Below are 16,389 nucleotides of genomic sequence, written 5' to 3'. Positions count from 1 at the left end.
GCTCATATCTTCACTCATTTCCTAGTCAGAATTCTCTTCCTGATGCTTCCAACACAAATTACATTCACACAGCCTACATCTCCCATTTTGTTTGGAGGGATGTTTCTTTCCTTGTGTCCCTGCCTACTGTTTCTGTGAAGCTGTAGCTTTTATTTCTGATCTAAACTTTTTTTTTGACAGAATTCTGTCAAAAAAGGTCATTTAAACCTTTAAATAGAAGTCTTACATAATTGTATAATGTTTAAATAAAAACCCTCTAAAAATACTTAGCTCTTGGAATATTCTTAACTGAATATTTATTCAATATAATCAAAACACTGACATTGGAAATATAACTCTGCTTAGCTCTGAAAACCAACCTATGGCATCTAGTGGTGAAATATATCTGCCACATTGTGTAGTATTTGCTTTAGGAAAGATTTATACTCTACCATTACAAAACAGAAGTTGAATCTGCTGCCTCAGATTTTTTCTGCATCTTACATCCCTTTGCTGATGAAATGATCTGAGTTAAGCTTAAGAAAAGAAGGAGGAGGAAAGTTTAGCTTCATAGAGCTGGAAGCTGAGACACTTACTGAATTACCCCTTAGTGAAAGGTGTTGCTGCACTAATCCCAAGCTATGTGTGCAAAGTTTCTGGCTTTGCTTGTTAAGAAGTTAAGAGAACTCTTCTTTTTTTTTTTTTTTGGAACACTCAAATGTTCACCACATCAATGGAAATTTTGCTAATATAAACACAAAGATTCACCTATTTCCCTACTCTTTGTTCCTACTTACCCATATTACTAATATGTTATCTCTAATTAATATGTTATCTCTAATCACCCTGATTCTATATGCATATGTTCATGTTTCTCAGTTGATAACAAATATTTTTTAAGACTCATTTTTTTAAAGAAAATTTTGAGTGTCAGAGTGGGGGAAAAAAATTCTGGTAGAAGTCCTTGCTGAGAAGCAATCCTAAACAGCTTCTTTAATGTAATGCCATCTTCGGAATCTAATGGTTCAGAGAGCAAAAATATGTGTCTCTTCTAATATAGTATATATAGTAGTGTTCAAAATGAAAGGTTAAGAGGAGACAAAAAAGAGTAATTATGTCTGTAGAGTTTAACCAGGGGTTTGGTTAGAATACATTTAAATGTGATTTCAAATCTACAGATGACGAAAAATATTTTAATTGAACTGGTATCTTTCTGATGATTAAATCTGCCAGTTCTTGAATATGTAGTCAAATACTTGATTTTACTTATATGAGGTTATTTTCAACTGCAATTAGCTATGCTAAAAATAGCTTCAAAACTGGTTGGTTGAATTAATGAATATTGATTTTTGCCTTAATACAGTGGAACTGAGGAATCAATTTGTTTCACAATATTTTCTACTAAACTAGATTCAGAAACTCAGATTTCCTAAAAAAAGTAATGACTGCCCCTCTTCTAATACATTGCTTTTGGTGGTCAGAGAAATGGTTTTACATTGTGCAAATGATATTCCTACATGTCTGTGAGAGTTTTTCTTTTGATACTATGATATTAAGTTTTATGGAATTTTTTTTTTTGTTTTTGTCATTGGCACAATAAAACTCTGGTAGAAATAGGAATTCAGCACTGAGATTGTTATATAGCTTTAAAATGAAGAAATCGTATAGAATATAGAGGTGTATTTCCTTTGGGTTTCATGCTGTTGGAACTTCTTCCTTGTCAATTTTAGGAAGTTATTTTTTCAGTGAAACTGATATTTCCATGTAATGCCTTTTATTCAAAAACAAGGTGGTGTGGATGATGCCTGAAAGTAATGAAAAGTGCAATAAATCAAGAAGAGGCCAGGTTTTTTGCTTTTTTAACTTAGAAGATGTAAGCATCTGTGTAATAAGCTACACCATAATGATGCAATGGGATTTCATTTCAAGTTATCCTTTAAATTAATTTTTAAAATGAGATGGAGCATGTTTTTCTCTGCTTTCTGGAGCTATGGTTTTTTTTTCCTCTTTGTTCCTGATGAACTAGAATTTTAAAAGAAGAAAAATAGTACACTTTTATATTGAAATGATTGCTACTTTGTTTCTGCATCTAGGAGGAAAAGAAGAAGTTTGATAAAGAGACAGAGAAGAACTACAGCTTGTTAGAAAAACATTTGAATTTATCAGCTAAGAAGAAAGAGCTACAATTACAAGAGGTATTGTTGCCTCTCTTTTTTAATGCTGGCTGAAGGCTTTGGAATAGGTAAATATACTTATGCAAATGCAGAAACAGCATTCTCAGTGGTAAAACAAACCAATTTTCTCATCTGGAAAGGTTGGTGAGAAAATCAATATTTGCTGAACTTAGTACCTCCACCATTTTCTGAATCAAGGGTTTTGTGTGTATGAAGCACTGAGTCTCATGTCATTTTTATATATAATTGAGGGAAGAGGGAAGTGCAAACATACTGTGAAAAACTCTGAATTTCTTACAAGGCTTTACCATTCATGTAATATGCATTGCATTGTGAGTATTGACTGAATGTCCTGTGCTAACACTTAACAGCAGAGGACAGCAAGACTTTTATTCCCAAATAAGGTGGGTTTGTGCCTTTGCTTTTTCTCACATTTTGAAGATTTGTTTTGGGTTTTTTTTGAGTAGTGCTATAAAAAATTTGTTGACGATTTATAACTGATAGATTTGTTTTGGCTGGCATTCCTTCTGGTTCCCTCTGGATTTATCATCATCAACTTATTTGTAATAGTTTTTATTTCTGGAGCAACAGCAAATAGAATGTGAAAAGACTGCTGGGAAATCTTGTAGAGACTTGATGTAGCCAGAAGGACTTTTTTTCCCAGATAAATGTAATTATGTCAGAATTATTAATGCTTAAGACTATAAAAAACCTTAATGTTTTCCTCAGGGATAACTCCTGTCCCTGCCCTCTACCCCATCCCAAACATTCTATGCCATTTTTCAGAAAAATGGTTAATATTACTGGCAAAGTTACCCTGGAATTTCTCTACCCTTGAGTTTCACTAAGATGTCACTTCACCATGCTGCACTTGCAACATAGACCCTCAAATGTGTAAAGAAATGTCTTTTGGGGAGTTGAGTTGTCCCAGTGAAGTTATTGGGCATGGCTCATGTGTCAGGACCTGTACTTTTGTCAAATTGATCAGCTGCCAAAGAACTTGACGCAGAGAAAAAGATAAAGGGCTGATTATGATCGCGTGATGAAATATGGGTTCTTGATATCAAATCTGAAATGAGACCTAACCTCAATGGAAAAATACATAATGCCTCTAAGAGGCATTTTGAAGCTGTCTCAAATATAACCTGAAGCTTTAGAGCATGTGTGAAATCTAGAATGAGCAAATAGATTTGTTTTAAATGTCCTTCAAAGTTTCATGAGCAAAAATTCTGAAATTCTTCAGTGAGGCTCTCACATTTATGTGTTTAATTTTGAAGTATAAATGTATAAGAAAAAAGGCCCTTAGGGCATGTTGTCAGAGGAGATAGGAAACAATTTCTTGCACAAGCTTAGAGAACAGGTGTATATAATTGCATTATAATGTATATAATTTAGTTTTATTCGTGTTTAGTTGTGTCAATTCCTGACTGGAGTAAATAGTGCAGGGATAAATTTGACAAAAATTTGATGAAAAACATGCCATGTTGTGGAGTGTGTCTTAACATAAACACAACTTTTAACTCTCCTGGTTCTGGGATATTCCTGTAATTTTACTGAGGCATGATGTGTTTGTCACTTCTCTCTTCCTTCAGCAGTACAAAAAACTACCACGCAACTTGCTGGGTGCATGGGGAGGCTCATGCCTCAAAAAACTGAGAGATGTGATAAAGTATTCTGGACTGTGTGGTGAGCCAGATGTCCTCAAAGATCCACTTCAGAGTCTCTTTCTAGAGTGTTGAGATACCCTTCATGTATATATGATTAGAAGCTTAGCTGACAACTCAAACAATTCCTGTGTTTGTAGGCAGACAACTCAAACAATTCCACAGTTTATGGGATGCATCAAAATGGCATGGCTTGTTGAAGCATTTGCTTATTGAAATACTTATCAGGGCTTAATTTATTTAATGGCATTTGTGGTTATGCCCCTTTAACTGCTGAGAGTTCTCCAGCACAGAGCAGTAAAGCCAAGCACGTCTTAAGGCAAAACTGTCTTAAAGCTAATTTGGTTTATCCTCTTAAAGCACAGCAGTTACTGCTCTGCCTGAAGGATGTAGTCCCAGTATTTAAGAGAGAGTCTGATAGTAAGTCTTGTCCTTTCACCTAACCCTTTCTCCACTTCCTTTGGTAATTCACTGTGGATGCATTTTGTATTATCTTTGTGGGCAAAGACTAAATGTTAGTTACTTAGAGTAATCTTTTCTTTAATGTTATTAAAATAACAGTTTCTATTACTAAATTTTAAGATTAATTTAAACGAATCTTTCATGTACCTTAAATAACAACTTCATAAAAAAATAGGTAGATGCTAGAAAGCGAAATATTTACATGCAGATGGATGTTAGCTGAAATGTAGCTGTTCAGCATCAATATGGTGTTGGCATTTCTGAAAAGCTGTGCTAAATATCAGCTGCAGGTAGAAAGGCTGCATTTTTAGACACTGGATGCTCTGGGGAAACTTGTGGAGTGTTGTACCAATAAGTGAACTTTTTTCCATTGCATTTCTTGCCAGTGAGAGTGAACACAGGTGTGGGATGGGTACAACAGCATTCTGGCTATTTAACAACACTTATTTGGGTTATAGGGTAAAATTTACAGCACCAGCACTGTCGTTTTCAAAAATAACTTTTTCTTCCTTAATTTGATTGGAGAGATGATTTCCCCCTTTTCCAGTGGATGATGCTCTTAGCTCCCACTCTCTGTTTGGACAGGTACCTTTGCAATGCTGTTAAAAGTTGGATTCCCTAGAAAAGAAGCTTAAAGAGGTGTTACTGAAATTTTTCTAAAAAGTCTAGCCTCATGATGCAAAACAACATATGTTACCTACTGAAAAGGAATTGCTGCTGCCGTTTAAAAGTAAATGAATGATCTATGTTGTAACAAATCCCTCAAATATGGTGAAAATTATCTGCTTGCCACTTCTGTGTGTGTGTTATCCTGAAGCTGTCTGCACAATGTCTGTAAAGTTTCATGAGGTGTGCTCTGTGTGCAGGCAGATAACCAAGTGGAACAGAACAGAAAACACTTCTATGAGCTGTCCCTTGAGTACGTGTGCAAGTTGCAGGAGATCCAGGAGCGGAAGAAATTTGAGTGTGTGGAGCCTGTGAGTATCAGCGAATTCAACCTACTCTACCTTTCATAGGGGACGGAGAAGGAATGCATTTGGGTAAAAACCAAGTTTTGCTTTCTGGAGAACACAACCAGTTGAGTGACTTAACAGAATTTAAACTAACTTGTTACATCTGTACAGATTCCTAGTGCAGATGAATTTAACCAGGCATGTCAGACCTTACCTCAGTAATAAGAACTGATTTGGACATGTCAGACCTTACCTCAGTAATAAGAGGTGAGAACTGATTTGGTCCCACTGATCAATCAACCACTGATGCTGATGTTCAGAAAATGCGTGAAACCTTTTGTTGTACTGCAAAAACCTCAATTCACATAGTGAGATAGAATAGAGGAGTCAAGAACATGTTGGTGTCAAGATTCTTGCCTTGAGTTTTCTAACCAATGAAATGTTATTGCTGACTAATGCAAGGAATCTAATTTTAATTATGATGGTTGGGCTTAGAGGCCTGCTAGTAAAGAATTGCAGATATAAATCAATTAGGAGGGTGCTGCTGGGTAAGAGGCCTGTTCCTGGGTAGCCTGATGTGTTTAATTTCACTTGCAGTTGAATCTGTGCAGAAATCAAAGGGTTTAATTTGATTTTGGTGGAAATGCTGCATACACTGATGAGACGTTCTTAAATCTATGAGAAGAACTTATTCTAAAATTTTTCTGAAATGTACAGTAGCTTGGTAGTTTAAATACAAATTTATCAAACAACAAGAGAGCAGCAAGTGTAATACACTGAGAGTAAATGGAGAATGGATTGTAGAAGTGACTTCAATTCTCTTGTGCTCTGAAGTCTGTGCTTTTGGACCAAGTCTGTCCTTTTATTCTGATACAATTGCTTTAATATAATAATGAAAGAAAAGTTTCAAATGACCCTAATCAAAATAGCTGGTCATTATGCAGTTATTAAGAACTATCTATTCTAATATAGATAATTCCTGTATTAAAAAAATTGCTAAAATTCTTAAGGGGGAATAAATTGCTGCAATTATATTAGCATTGTTTAAAGAAAGGCAAAATGATGTGAAAAGAGTGGTTGTGTGGCATTTTTCTGGTGTAGATATATTGGCTTTTTCCTTTTTTAAAAAATATTTTTGAAAAATATTTTTCTTACCCTAAATAGCTTTGCATTTGATTATTGTGTTTCAGACTGTTTGAAGTTTCCGCAGAGCCAGACTAGAGAAATGAATCTTCAAATTATGTTCTTGCAACATGTCCCTTTTTCATTTCTGAAAGCTCCTTCTGGATGGGGCTGTATTTTGCCTAATTTGTACTTGAAGTTTACACTACACTAGAAAGCTTTGTACCAAACTCTTACTTCCTTTTCCCTTAATACTTAAAATTTATGGGGTTTTTTACATTTGTTGAAAATGCTTTATTTGCTATATGACTTCAGACTTTTATTAAATACATTGCTCTTTTATGTCTTACTTTCTTTGTTCCAGCAACCTGAACTAAACAGGAGGGTTAGACAGGACTGCACCTCATGCTGCTTCCAGTGCAGTACAACTTGTTTGTTCTTTTAAATTGAAATACTAAAGTCAGCATATGCTAAGTGGGTCACTTGCTGGTTCTGACAGAAGGTCAGATCTGTGCACAAAAAGCAGCAATGGGCAAAGCTTCCTTCTTGCAGCAAACCAGATGACTGATGTGGCAGTCATCTCCACGTGGTCATGAGCAGAGAGAGGAATGACCAGGGAAATGGTGACGAAAGGACAGAATGCTCATTACCTCCTTGTGCACAAATATGTGCTCCAGACATCATTGGTATAAGAGCAGTTGTAGGAAAAAGTTACACAGGAAGGTTTGGGAACATGGGATATACATTTCCTATGGTCAAATGGAAAGTAGAGATCAGTTGCAAAATTCCAGAGACAGGACCATCCAAAATGTCTGTATACATAGATCATCATTTGGATTTAAATATTACTCATAAAGTGTAGGCATTAGTGGAAATTTATTTTAAAATAATCATTTTGTAATCTGTCTTTCCAAAAAAGCCTATGTGCAGCAATTGTATTGAAGAGAAGGGGAGATTTTTGTTCTAACAAGTCTTTTTTTTCTATTTCAGGTGCTATCATTTTTTCAGGGTTTGTTCACTTTCTATCACCAGGGGTATGAACTTGCTAAAGACTTCAACCATTACAAAACGACCTTGCAGATAAATATACAAAATGTAAGTTGAGTCTACTTTTGTGAGTAAAATCCCTCACTGAAGTTGCAGCATATGCAGTATCTGTATTGCCAACACTTAGAGTTCCATATGAGTGCATTGCCTGTGAATTTTGGGAATATGGTGCCATCTTCTGGATAACCAACCACATCACTGAACAAATCATCACTAATTCCAGTGAGTTCTTTGTAATTTCTAATAATACTTTGAAAAACAAGCATGAAGTAAAAGGCCTCCACTCCTTTTTTACTTTTTTTCTTTTTTGAGATAGAAATAATGCAAGGATTATTTAAAACTAATGAAGTCTGTTAAAATGCATAAACCACTGGATAATTCAGAGTATGGATAATGAAAGATGAAGTTTTCAGTGTTTTGGATGTGCTTTGGAATTGAGTATGTGGTGGTCATGTCTGAGGGTCATTTCCCTATAGGGTTACATTATCCATAACTAATAAAAGGGAGGAAAATCGACTGGTCACAGCAGTGTGGAGTTTGTCTTGCAGCAGCCCTTTCAAACAAGAACATTCCTGTTGGTTTGGGGTGCAGAACTGTGTAAGGAGACTTGGTGTTGGCACCTGTGGCCTATTTGACAAAATGATCTGTTCCTTCAAGGACAGGCCAATGGGGCCACCACTAGTTTAATGTGCCATCATCCCAAATCTCCCAGTGTGATCTGGACTGGGAGAGCAGGAAACAAGGTGAAGGCTGAAGCAGTGGGACTGACAGAGTTACTAATCAAATGGTCTGTTTGCTTCCTTGAGATTTATGAAGAATAAATCTTGCTCAGAGGAACTTGGGTGTGCCAGAGGCCTCTTGGTAGGAAGCACACCACACACCTTACTGCAAACAATCAGTTCCTGATGGTGCATTTGTTTTGTTGACCTCTGAAGGCATCTGGAATTAAGACACAGAAACTGCTTCTTGGAGAGGACAGTCTGTTTTTAGAAATGGCTTAACTAGCAGGGAGTTAGCTGGGAGGCGGAAGGGAGGATTACAGCTGCTGTAATGCATAGTGACGTGATTCACGTGTCACCATACCATTCCTTTAATTTTCTTCCTGTATGTTCAAGCGTCAAGTTTCCTTTTGAACTGTTGTTTGGTTTGAGAAAGGGAGCTGGTTAGTGGTAACTTTGTAAGCAGACTTTTGTGGCTGAAGTCAGTGCTTGTGGGGAAAATGTCAGGCCAGACTTGCTTCTTCTGTGTGCTTAACAGAGTGAGGAGCAGCTTAGAGGGGAACTGATGCCAGCTGAAACATGAGAGGGAAACTCTGGTACAGTTTTGAAGAGCTTGGTTCCAGAATACAGATGGAAAAGAGCCAGAGGAGGGATCTGAAGAAGTGATGAACAGTAATAAAGTAAGCTAATCTCAGCAGCTGCATTTTCAGTTGACTGAATGGCAGCACACTGTGCCCCACCAGATTCTGAAGTGCTTGAGCTTTGCAGCTCAAGTTTTATGGACAGACAGAGGCTGTAGAGAGAAGGCAGAACAAAGCTCAACAACTATCCAAGGTAAAAGGAGAATAGAAGGAAGCATTTGAAAAGATTGTGAGAGAACATGACACATTCTTCTCTGTGCTGAAGATCAGCAAGACATCCCAAAGGAAAAAGGAACTGGGATCTGCCTGTGGTAAAGCTGAGCTGCTGGGAGAACACTGGATTGATGGGTTAGAAATTGAAGGGTACAAGATGCAGTAGAGACAGCCTAGCTGGATATGGAGAGTGATTTAAGAGTTGCCAGTATAGCTGCAGTAGTTGCCTTTCCTTTTATTCAGGTTGTCTTTACTGTGAGAATTATCCTGTGGATTTCCTCTCCCCACCCTACCACAAACCCTGCCTTCCTCTCGCTGCCATCTCCTCCCCTCAAATGAAAGAAGGTAAAAGACCCACCCCAGCCTTGTAGCCCAAGCTCTAGAAAGCTGATTCTTCCAAAAGTTGTGCTATCATGTATGCTTGTCCTGGGGAAAAGATAAAATAGGTGAGGCTGCATTTTCAGAAAAATAAAGGTGCTTTCAGAAAGCAAAAAGACACATCTGGAACTATGTGCTTTCCTCAAAACACATGTACCAGCTTGGATTTTAAAGTGTTTTTCAGTGTTTTCAGCTTGGACAGGTGCATATGTAGAGAAAACCAGTTATTACCATGATTGTTGTGGTTTTATTTGCTCATTTATCAATTACCAGTGCTTTTCAGACCAAACCAAAGAGTTTCCTGTGTCAGATGTGAGTTACTCTGTTGTTTCGTGTAGTCCTGTCATGTAATTTGTGGGTGGCATGGTTACTTTGTGGTTGTTTTTGCTGATACTCTGATAAATATTTCTCTTCCTGCTGCTTGCAGACTTTGGAATAAGTGACATTCAGGAATAATAATCAACTGGACTTCCAAGTTTTTTTAGGTTGTTTTTGCATGCTTCTGCTCGTGTGTGGTCAAAACATTTGGCACATATATAGTCTCAGTCTGTATACACTGTTGATGACCTTCCTGACACTTTTTTCCTCAACTACCACAGAAAATCCTCTGCTTCCTGGCAACAAGTAAGAGTCTCATGAATTAAGCCAATATATGTAGTAATATTTTTCTAAGGAAATTTCAATATTCAAATTGATTTTGCAGTCAATATTTCACTTTCTCTGAACAAGTTGGTGCATTGTTTCAAAACCTACTCTGGCAGTCTTAGTGTGCTTTCCACAGTCACAGCAGTTGATATCTAAACCTCACATTGATTTTGAAGAATATCAGAAAACTTGGAGAGTGAACACATATATGAGAATTGTGCTTTAGGACTAAATGTCCTAAAATGGCCTGGATCATTGTCTCTTTTTGTAGTTATTTGTGGTGGGTTGGCCCTGGCTGGATGCCAGAGAACTGCTCCTCTATCTCTGTTCTCCTTAAAGCTGTTCTATCACTGCCTTCCTTAGCTGGAGAGTTTGTGGATCAAGAACAGGACAGGGAAACCAACTACAGACCAATTAGAGGCAAACCAGACTTGACTGGGAGAATTCAGTTTAATTTATTACCTCATTGGGGTAGGGTAATGAGAAATAAAACCCAGATCTTAAACACACCTTTCCATCAGCCCTCCCTTCTCCCTCAGTGCTGCAGGAGAATGAGGGTTATGGTCAGTTTAGCACACGATGCCTCTACTGCTAATTCCACCTTAGGGGGAAGACTCCTGACACTCTTCCCCTGCTCCAGCGTGGAGTCTGTCTCCCTTCAGACAGTCCTCCATGGATTTACCCACTGTCCACAGACACTTCAGGGGAATCTCAGCTCTGGCACCTGGAAAATCTCCTGCCCCTCCTTCTGCACTGACCTTGGGGTCAGCAGAGCTGCTCCTCTCACATATTCTCTCTCCATTTCCTGGCTGCATTTGGCATTGTATGGTTTTTCCCTCTTAAATACGTTATCCCAGAGACTCTACCATGGTCACTGATGGGCTCAGCCTTGGCCAATGGCTGCTCTGTCTTGGAACTGTCTGGCACTGGCTCCATGGGACAGGGAGGAAGCTTCTATCACCTTCTCGCAGAGGCCCTCTCTGTAGCCCCCCACCTTAAAAAGCTTGCTGTGCAAGCCCAGCAAGGGCTTGTGTGATTCCATTCAGCCAGGAAAAGTCTTTCTCCCACCCTCCTTACCAAAGGAGTTTTGCTGTCTTCTTTTAGACACGAAATCGTTTTGAAGGAACAAGGTCAGAGGTAGAGGAGCTCATGAACAAGATCAGAAGAAATCCTCAGGAACATAAAAGAGCAAATCACTTCACGATGGAAGGCTACCTCTACGTACAGGAAAAAAGTAAGGTGTATTTTGTATTCCACAGTGCCCATATTGGGCATATGGGCATACCTTGTCCCTACAGGTAACATGATCATGCAAAGAATTTACTGTTGATTAAAGAGTTATCTAAGTATATTTTCAAAGATTTTAACAGCATTGTTACTCTGGCTCATAAAAAGAATATTGAGCTGAAAATGTGAGAGTTTTTAGTAAAAGTGACTAAATTCAGGGAAGTTTTGTTTGACCAAAGAATGGATTTCATCTTATTTTTAATCCCTCACTAATGACCCCGCTGAGAACTGTCAAACATTTGTTGTCAGCCAGCAACATGAGTTGTCAAGTTAGCCTCTGAAAATTTGGCTTGTTGAATATGATGAAATTGTGTGCCATTTCCTTGATTCATTGATACACTTTCATTACCTAATTGTGATGATAGGGTCAAATAAAGCAGACTATATGTTAGGTAGCTGGTGTTAAAATTCTTGCTGTGAAGGTGCATGTTGCATAAATCATATCCTGTCAACACTTCAAACAATTATAAATCTTTCTCACGCTAGTAAAAAAGCCAAACAAGATGCAGGGCTCTTGTTGCTTAAGGAATAACAATTTATTGTAATTTATTATTTATTTTTAAACATTTTGCATAAATCATGTTTTTTGGATGTTTGCCCTTATAGAGTGAAAAGATTCATTTGCAGACCTGTTTTTTAGGAAAAGTTAAGTAGTAGAAGTGCATAGATACAAAGGGTCAGAATCCAAGTTTGAACAGTTAGCATTATGGTGCAAAGCTCAGCAATGCTGTTTGCAGTAAGCTGGGCTCTACAGGAAGTGTCTTCTGTCGAGGGTATGCACTGATTAATAGGAGAGAATTCTGGTGCCAGAAGTTGTGATCAGACCTTAATCATGAGATTGTTTAGAACTTGTAACAGAGATGTGGTAATCTGTGGTTATTTAGCTTCAAGTTACCAGGTATAAATCTAGTTTTCTGTGTTCTTCTAAATAAAGTCTCAAGGGGATATTTACTTAATAGAGAAAAATTATTTTGTCTGTAGTAGAGAGAGAAAGATACATTAATAATACTTTCCATTTATCATTAAGCATAAGAGTGAAGTATAACATGCATTGTATTTTAGAATAATAAGCAGTGGTTAACATTAGTATGCTGTTGTATAATATTCTTAATTTGTACCTTTGCTTTAAATACTGCATTATTAGGAATTAACTAGGGCTCTTAAGTATCATTTTAGAAAGCAGAATGCAGAAACTGGAAAAAGTACATACTATTTATGTTATGTTGCTTTTGTGTTATGTAGGACCTGCTCCCTTTGGTTCCAGTTGGGTGAAGCACTATTGCATGTACAGGAAAGAGACAAAGAAATTTTCCATGATCCCATTTGAACACAGATCAGGAGGGAAACTTGTATGTATATTTATGTATTCTACTCTTACACTTGTCCTGTATTAAGATCAGAGAACGTGTCAGATAAGATTTGTCAAGTACTTTCCCCCTCTACCCTCCTTGCCCCTTTTTTCATCTTTCCTTATGCAATTCAGTCTGCCATTAAAGGACATTAACCTAAAGTAGTGGACATTAACCTTCTATTAAGTTATTAATAGATAAGAATTCTCCAGACTTTTCAGTTGTATCCTTTTAGGAGAGCAGAGGACCTGGCACAGAAAACTTGCAATTTTTCACCATTTAGAATCTTGTTTATGAGCTCTTTAACTTTCTAAATCATAAATCAGGAAAATATAGCAGACCTAGAAATTTCTTTATTAAATGATTCAGAGTTTTCTTTTGGAGATTTAAATACTAGAAGTGGGACTAGAAAAGTGGATAGGAATATAATTTGTATTGATAACTGAATGTAATTTCAGATATCTTTAAAAGCATCTTAAATATTCAAGACCCAAGACTTTGTTTATCTTTAAATGGCTAAACTACTGAAATAGTTGGGAATTTATTACCTTTAAAGATGACACATTAAATGAATGTATTTGTAGGGATACAATTTTATATTGTATCCCTATATTGATAGGGATAAAATGCATTTGGTTGCAAAGAAAAAGGATATCTGAATCTGAAAACTAAGGCTTGAGTCCAGATGCCTGTAAATGCAGCACCCTGCCCTGTCTTCAGATTTGGTTAGGAGATCATGTTGTTGGAATTTTATCAAGTTATTATATCCTATTAGTTTCAGCAGAGGGGAGATGACTTTCGTAATTTTGAAGACTCTGTATTTACGAATATATTGAATTTGGAAGAATCTTTCAAAAGCTTTGCAAAACTTGGTGTACTGAAAATTAGTGGTATTTGGTTTCCTTAATCACTTCAGTACTTCTGTGAATTTTTATCCTAATTTGCTCTAGTTGTAATAAGCCATTTTATTTAGTATAGTATGTGTGGCTGAGCATTCAGCATTCTAAAACACCTGTGAAGCCATTTCTGCTGTATTAAAAGATCTCCCATTTGGAAATCCCTGCAGTTGCTCCTTCAGTGACAACCTTCTATGTGTGGAGATGCTGAATAAGACAAGAAATAATTAAAATGTGCAGTTAATCCTGATTTAATCTGGTACAACTAAGGCAGCATTCACAGATGAGTTTGATTCCTGGGTAAAAAAGATCCTGGTGTTGGTCTTGAAGAAAGAGAGTTGGCTCTGTAAGATATGTTACAGATAGTAAAGAACACTTCCTTTATTCTAGTTGGTGTAGCCTTTACTATGGAAATCACTGTGGCTGACATAAAATGGGAAAAGTCTCGTTGAGTATTTATGTTGTAACCAGTGCAAAATATTTTTGTTAGTTTAATGTACTGTGGTGTTGAGTCATTCTGTAAAGTACCAGCTGAGATGGACTCAATATTTTTAGGTTTATGTCCCAGAAATGACCATAGAATTTATGTTATTATGTAGAAAAGTGAACTGCAAACATGGGCGAGTTCTTTTGCAAGTGTCAGTTTTCAGTATATCTTTTGCCATTTAATATAAATTTACCTTACTTGCCTTGTACAGCTGGCTTACTGGAGCTCAAAAAAACTTACAAGAACTGGGTCAAGCTTATAAAAACTTTCTTTTCACAGGGTGATGCGGAACTCTTTGTCCTTACATACTGTACCAAAAGAAATGCAGATACAATAGACAGGCGATTCTGTTTTGACTTAGAAGCTTCAGACAGGTAAGCTTGTGAAGCACCCTAGGAAGAGCTCTTTCGAAGTAGTAATTACAACTACTGCAAAATTACTGTTGTCTTTTCTTCTGATTTCTTCAATCCTTAGTTGGAGTTCCAATGGGAATGGTCACTGGAGGAGCAGGCTAGCACTGCCATGGCTCACTGCGTTTTACCTCACCTGAATGTAGCAGAAGCAGAGAGGAACTAAACTGAAATGTTGACATTGCCTGAGCTCACATTAAAGAAAAGCACAGACAGAGTTAAGAGGAGCTATTAAGAGTTATCGTAGTGAAGAAACATGGCTTAAATTGAAGTACATACAGCTATAGTGAAAGAATGATTGCAGTAATAATTAATATAGTCATGACCACATTGTATCACACTCCTGTGTTCCAAAATGATGGGTTGCTGAGGAGATATGCTAGATTTTCAGATGGAAATAAGGTTATTGGGATTTTGAGGCTTCTTGTGCCTGGTATAATCATCCACTGCATCTTGTTGTTGCCGCTGTCTTTTTGAAGCATCACTTGTTGCTCTATTTCAAAAGAAAAGACTTGCTAATCTTTTTCTCTAAAGGACCTCAAACATTGTTTTTCAACAGTGTTCTAGTCTTCCTTCATTTATGAAGGTGAGGGTATCCAACTTCATAAGGTACTCCAAATAAATTAGGCCATGGTGATGCTACATTCTTTTGATGCAGAAATGGATTGTATCTGGAATTAAATGTTAGATATAAATTAATGAATTGCTGCTGAGGTTTTGCATCCATCCCCTCTGAACTGCTTTTAATCTATATGTTTGCTCCTTACTTACACCAATTAACCACATGCTAACTTATAATATAGTAGGTCTTTAAGTTGTATGGGCTTTTGGGTTTTTTTTGCATCAGATTCTTAGTGTTTTTCACTTCAAAAGCAGCAGGGCTGATGCTCTCAGGCCCCCCCCGTCCTGTGATTGCTCATGGTCTGCAGATATGTTTGTGATTATGTGCTCAAACTTTAGTCAGAATCTATGCTGAGGTTGTGTGACCAGTCAGACTGGCCAGAGGCTACAACAAGCAATGGCCAAAGGGATGTGAAACTCCCACTGCATCAGAAAACTTCTAGCCCACATAGCAGATGAGAAGATGCTCATTTACAGCTCAGGTGATGTTTTTTGTCACTCTACAGCATGGTTTGAACTGACATTTTTGAGTTGAGGAGGATGTGGTTTATCTATTCTAACGCTGTCCCAACAGTATGAAAGGGAGTAAAGATTTATACTCCAGGCATCAACTCCTCTTGGGTCAGTGTATTGATTGGTCAGTAGGGATAACAGATTTCAAACTGAGTCTGATAAAACTGCTAAAAAGTAGCATGAGAAATGTCAGTCTGTCCCCCTCTGTGTGTCATCTGCTCAGTGGGGTATCTGGAGTTTATACAGAGGTGGATGGAGAGCAGGGTTTCCTTGATCCTGCAAAACACTTTTTCATTCTCTTCTCTGGTAAAAGGGGGAACAATCTAGCTCCTCTTTCTGTCTTGATATAATAGACACAATGTGATCTGCTGTCACCTTGATATCAGACATTTTTCTTTTAATAATATATGTGTGTAGTACTGAGATGTTCCCATGGAGATTAGTTCTGTGCTGCAGGGCATTAGCTTGTTTCCTTGGTATCAGTTCAGGGCACACTTACCCCTCAGCTTGTCCAAGTTAAAAAATAGCACAGCTGGCATGGGCTTTTCTTCAGTACTGTGCTTTGGAAGGAGGCAAGGTCGTAAAATTTTAGGGAAGACTTTTAAGTAGCAAACATTCAGCCTTGTGTGTGACTTAAGCATAACTTCAAGCTAGCTTAAAATTTGCATATTTTTCTTTCAAAAGGAATACTGAGATGGCTGTATTTTCTTTAAATTCTGATTTTTATGGCTCTCAGAGTGCTAAGATTCTGGTTACATCTCTGGGAAGTGATACTTTTTTCTGTTTCTAGTACTCCATGTTTTCTTGAAGGTGACTTGGAGAAAATGTA

The 16,389-nt window shown here is 37.4% G+C and overlaps 1 protein-coding gene across 1 annotated transcript in view; it reads left to right on the top strand.

Moving 5' to 3' along the window:
* The window catches only part of ARHGAP10 (Rho GTPase activating protein 10), a 145,468-nt gene that overhangs the window by 59,953 nt on the left and 69,126 nt on the right, over positions 1–16,389 (top strand). The window contains exons 7-12 of the mRNA XM_005418204.3: positions 2,073–2,174; positions 5,146–5,256; positions 7,345–7,449; positions 11,102–11,231; positions 12,527–12,633; positions 14,296–14,390. Coding sequence (XP_005418261.2) covers positions 2,073–2,174; positions 5,146–5,256; positions 7,345–7,449; positions 11,102–11,231; positions 12,527–12,633; positions 14,296–14,390 — 650 coding nt within the window. The remainder of the gene's footprint in view (positions 1–2,072; positions 2,175–5,145; positions 5,257–7,344; positions 7,450–11,101; positions 11,232–12,526; positions 12,634–14,295; positions 14,391–16,389) is intronic.

Source organism: Geospiza fortis, unplaced genomic scaffold (assembly GCF_000277835.1).
Source record: "Geospiza fortis unplaced genomic scaffold, GeoFor_1.0 scaffold11, whole genome shotgun sequence".
NCBI classification, from domain to species: Eukaryota; Metazoa; Chordata; class Aves; order Passeriformes; family Thraupidae; genus Geospiza; species Geospiza fortis.
Note: the sequence above shows the minus strand (reverse complement) of the source record. Positions and strands in the feature narration are given on the sequence as shown.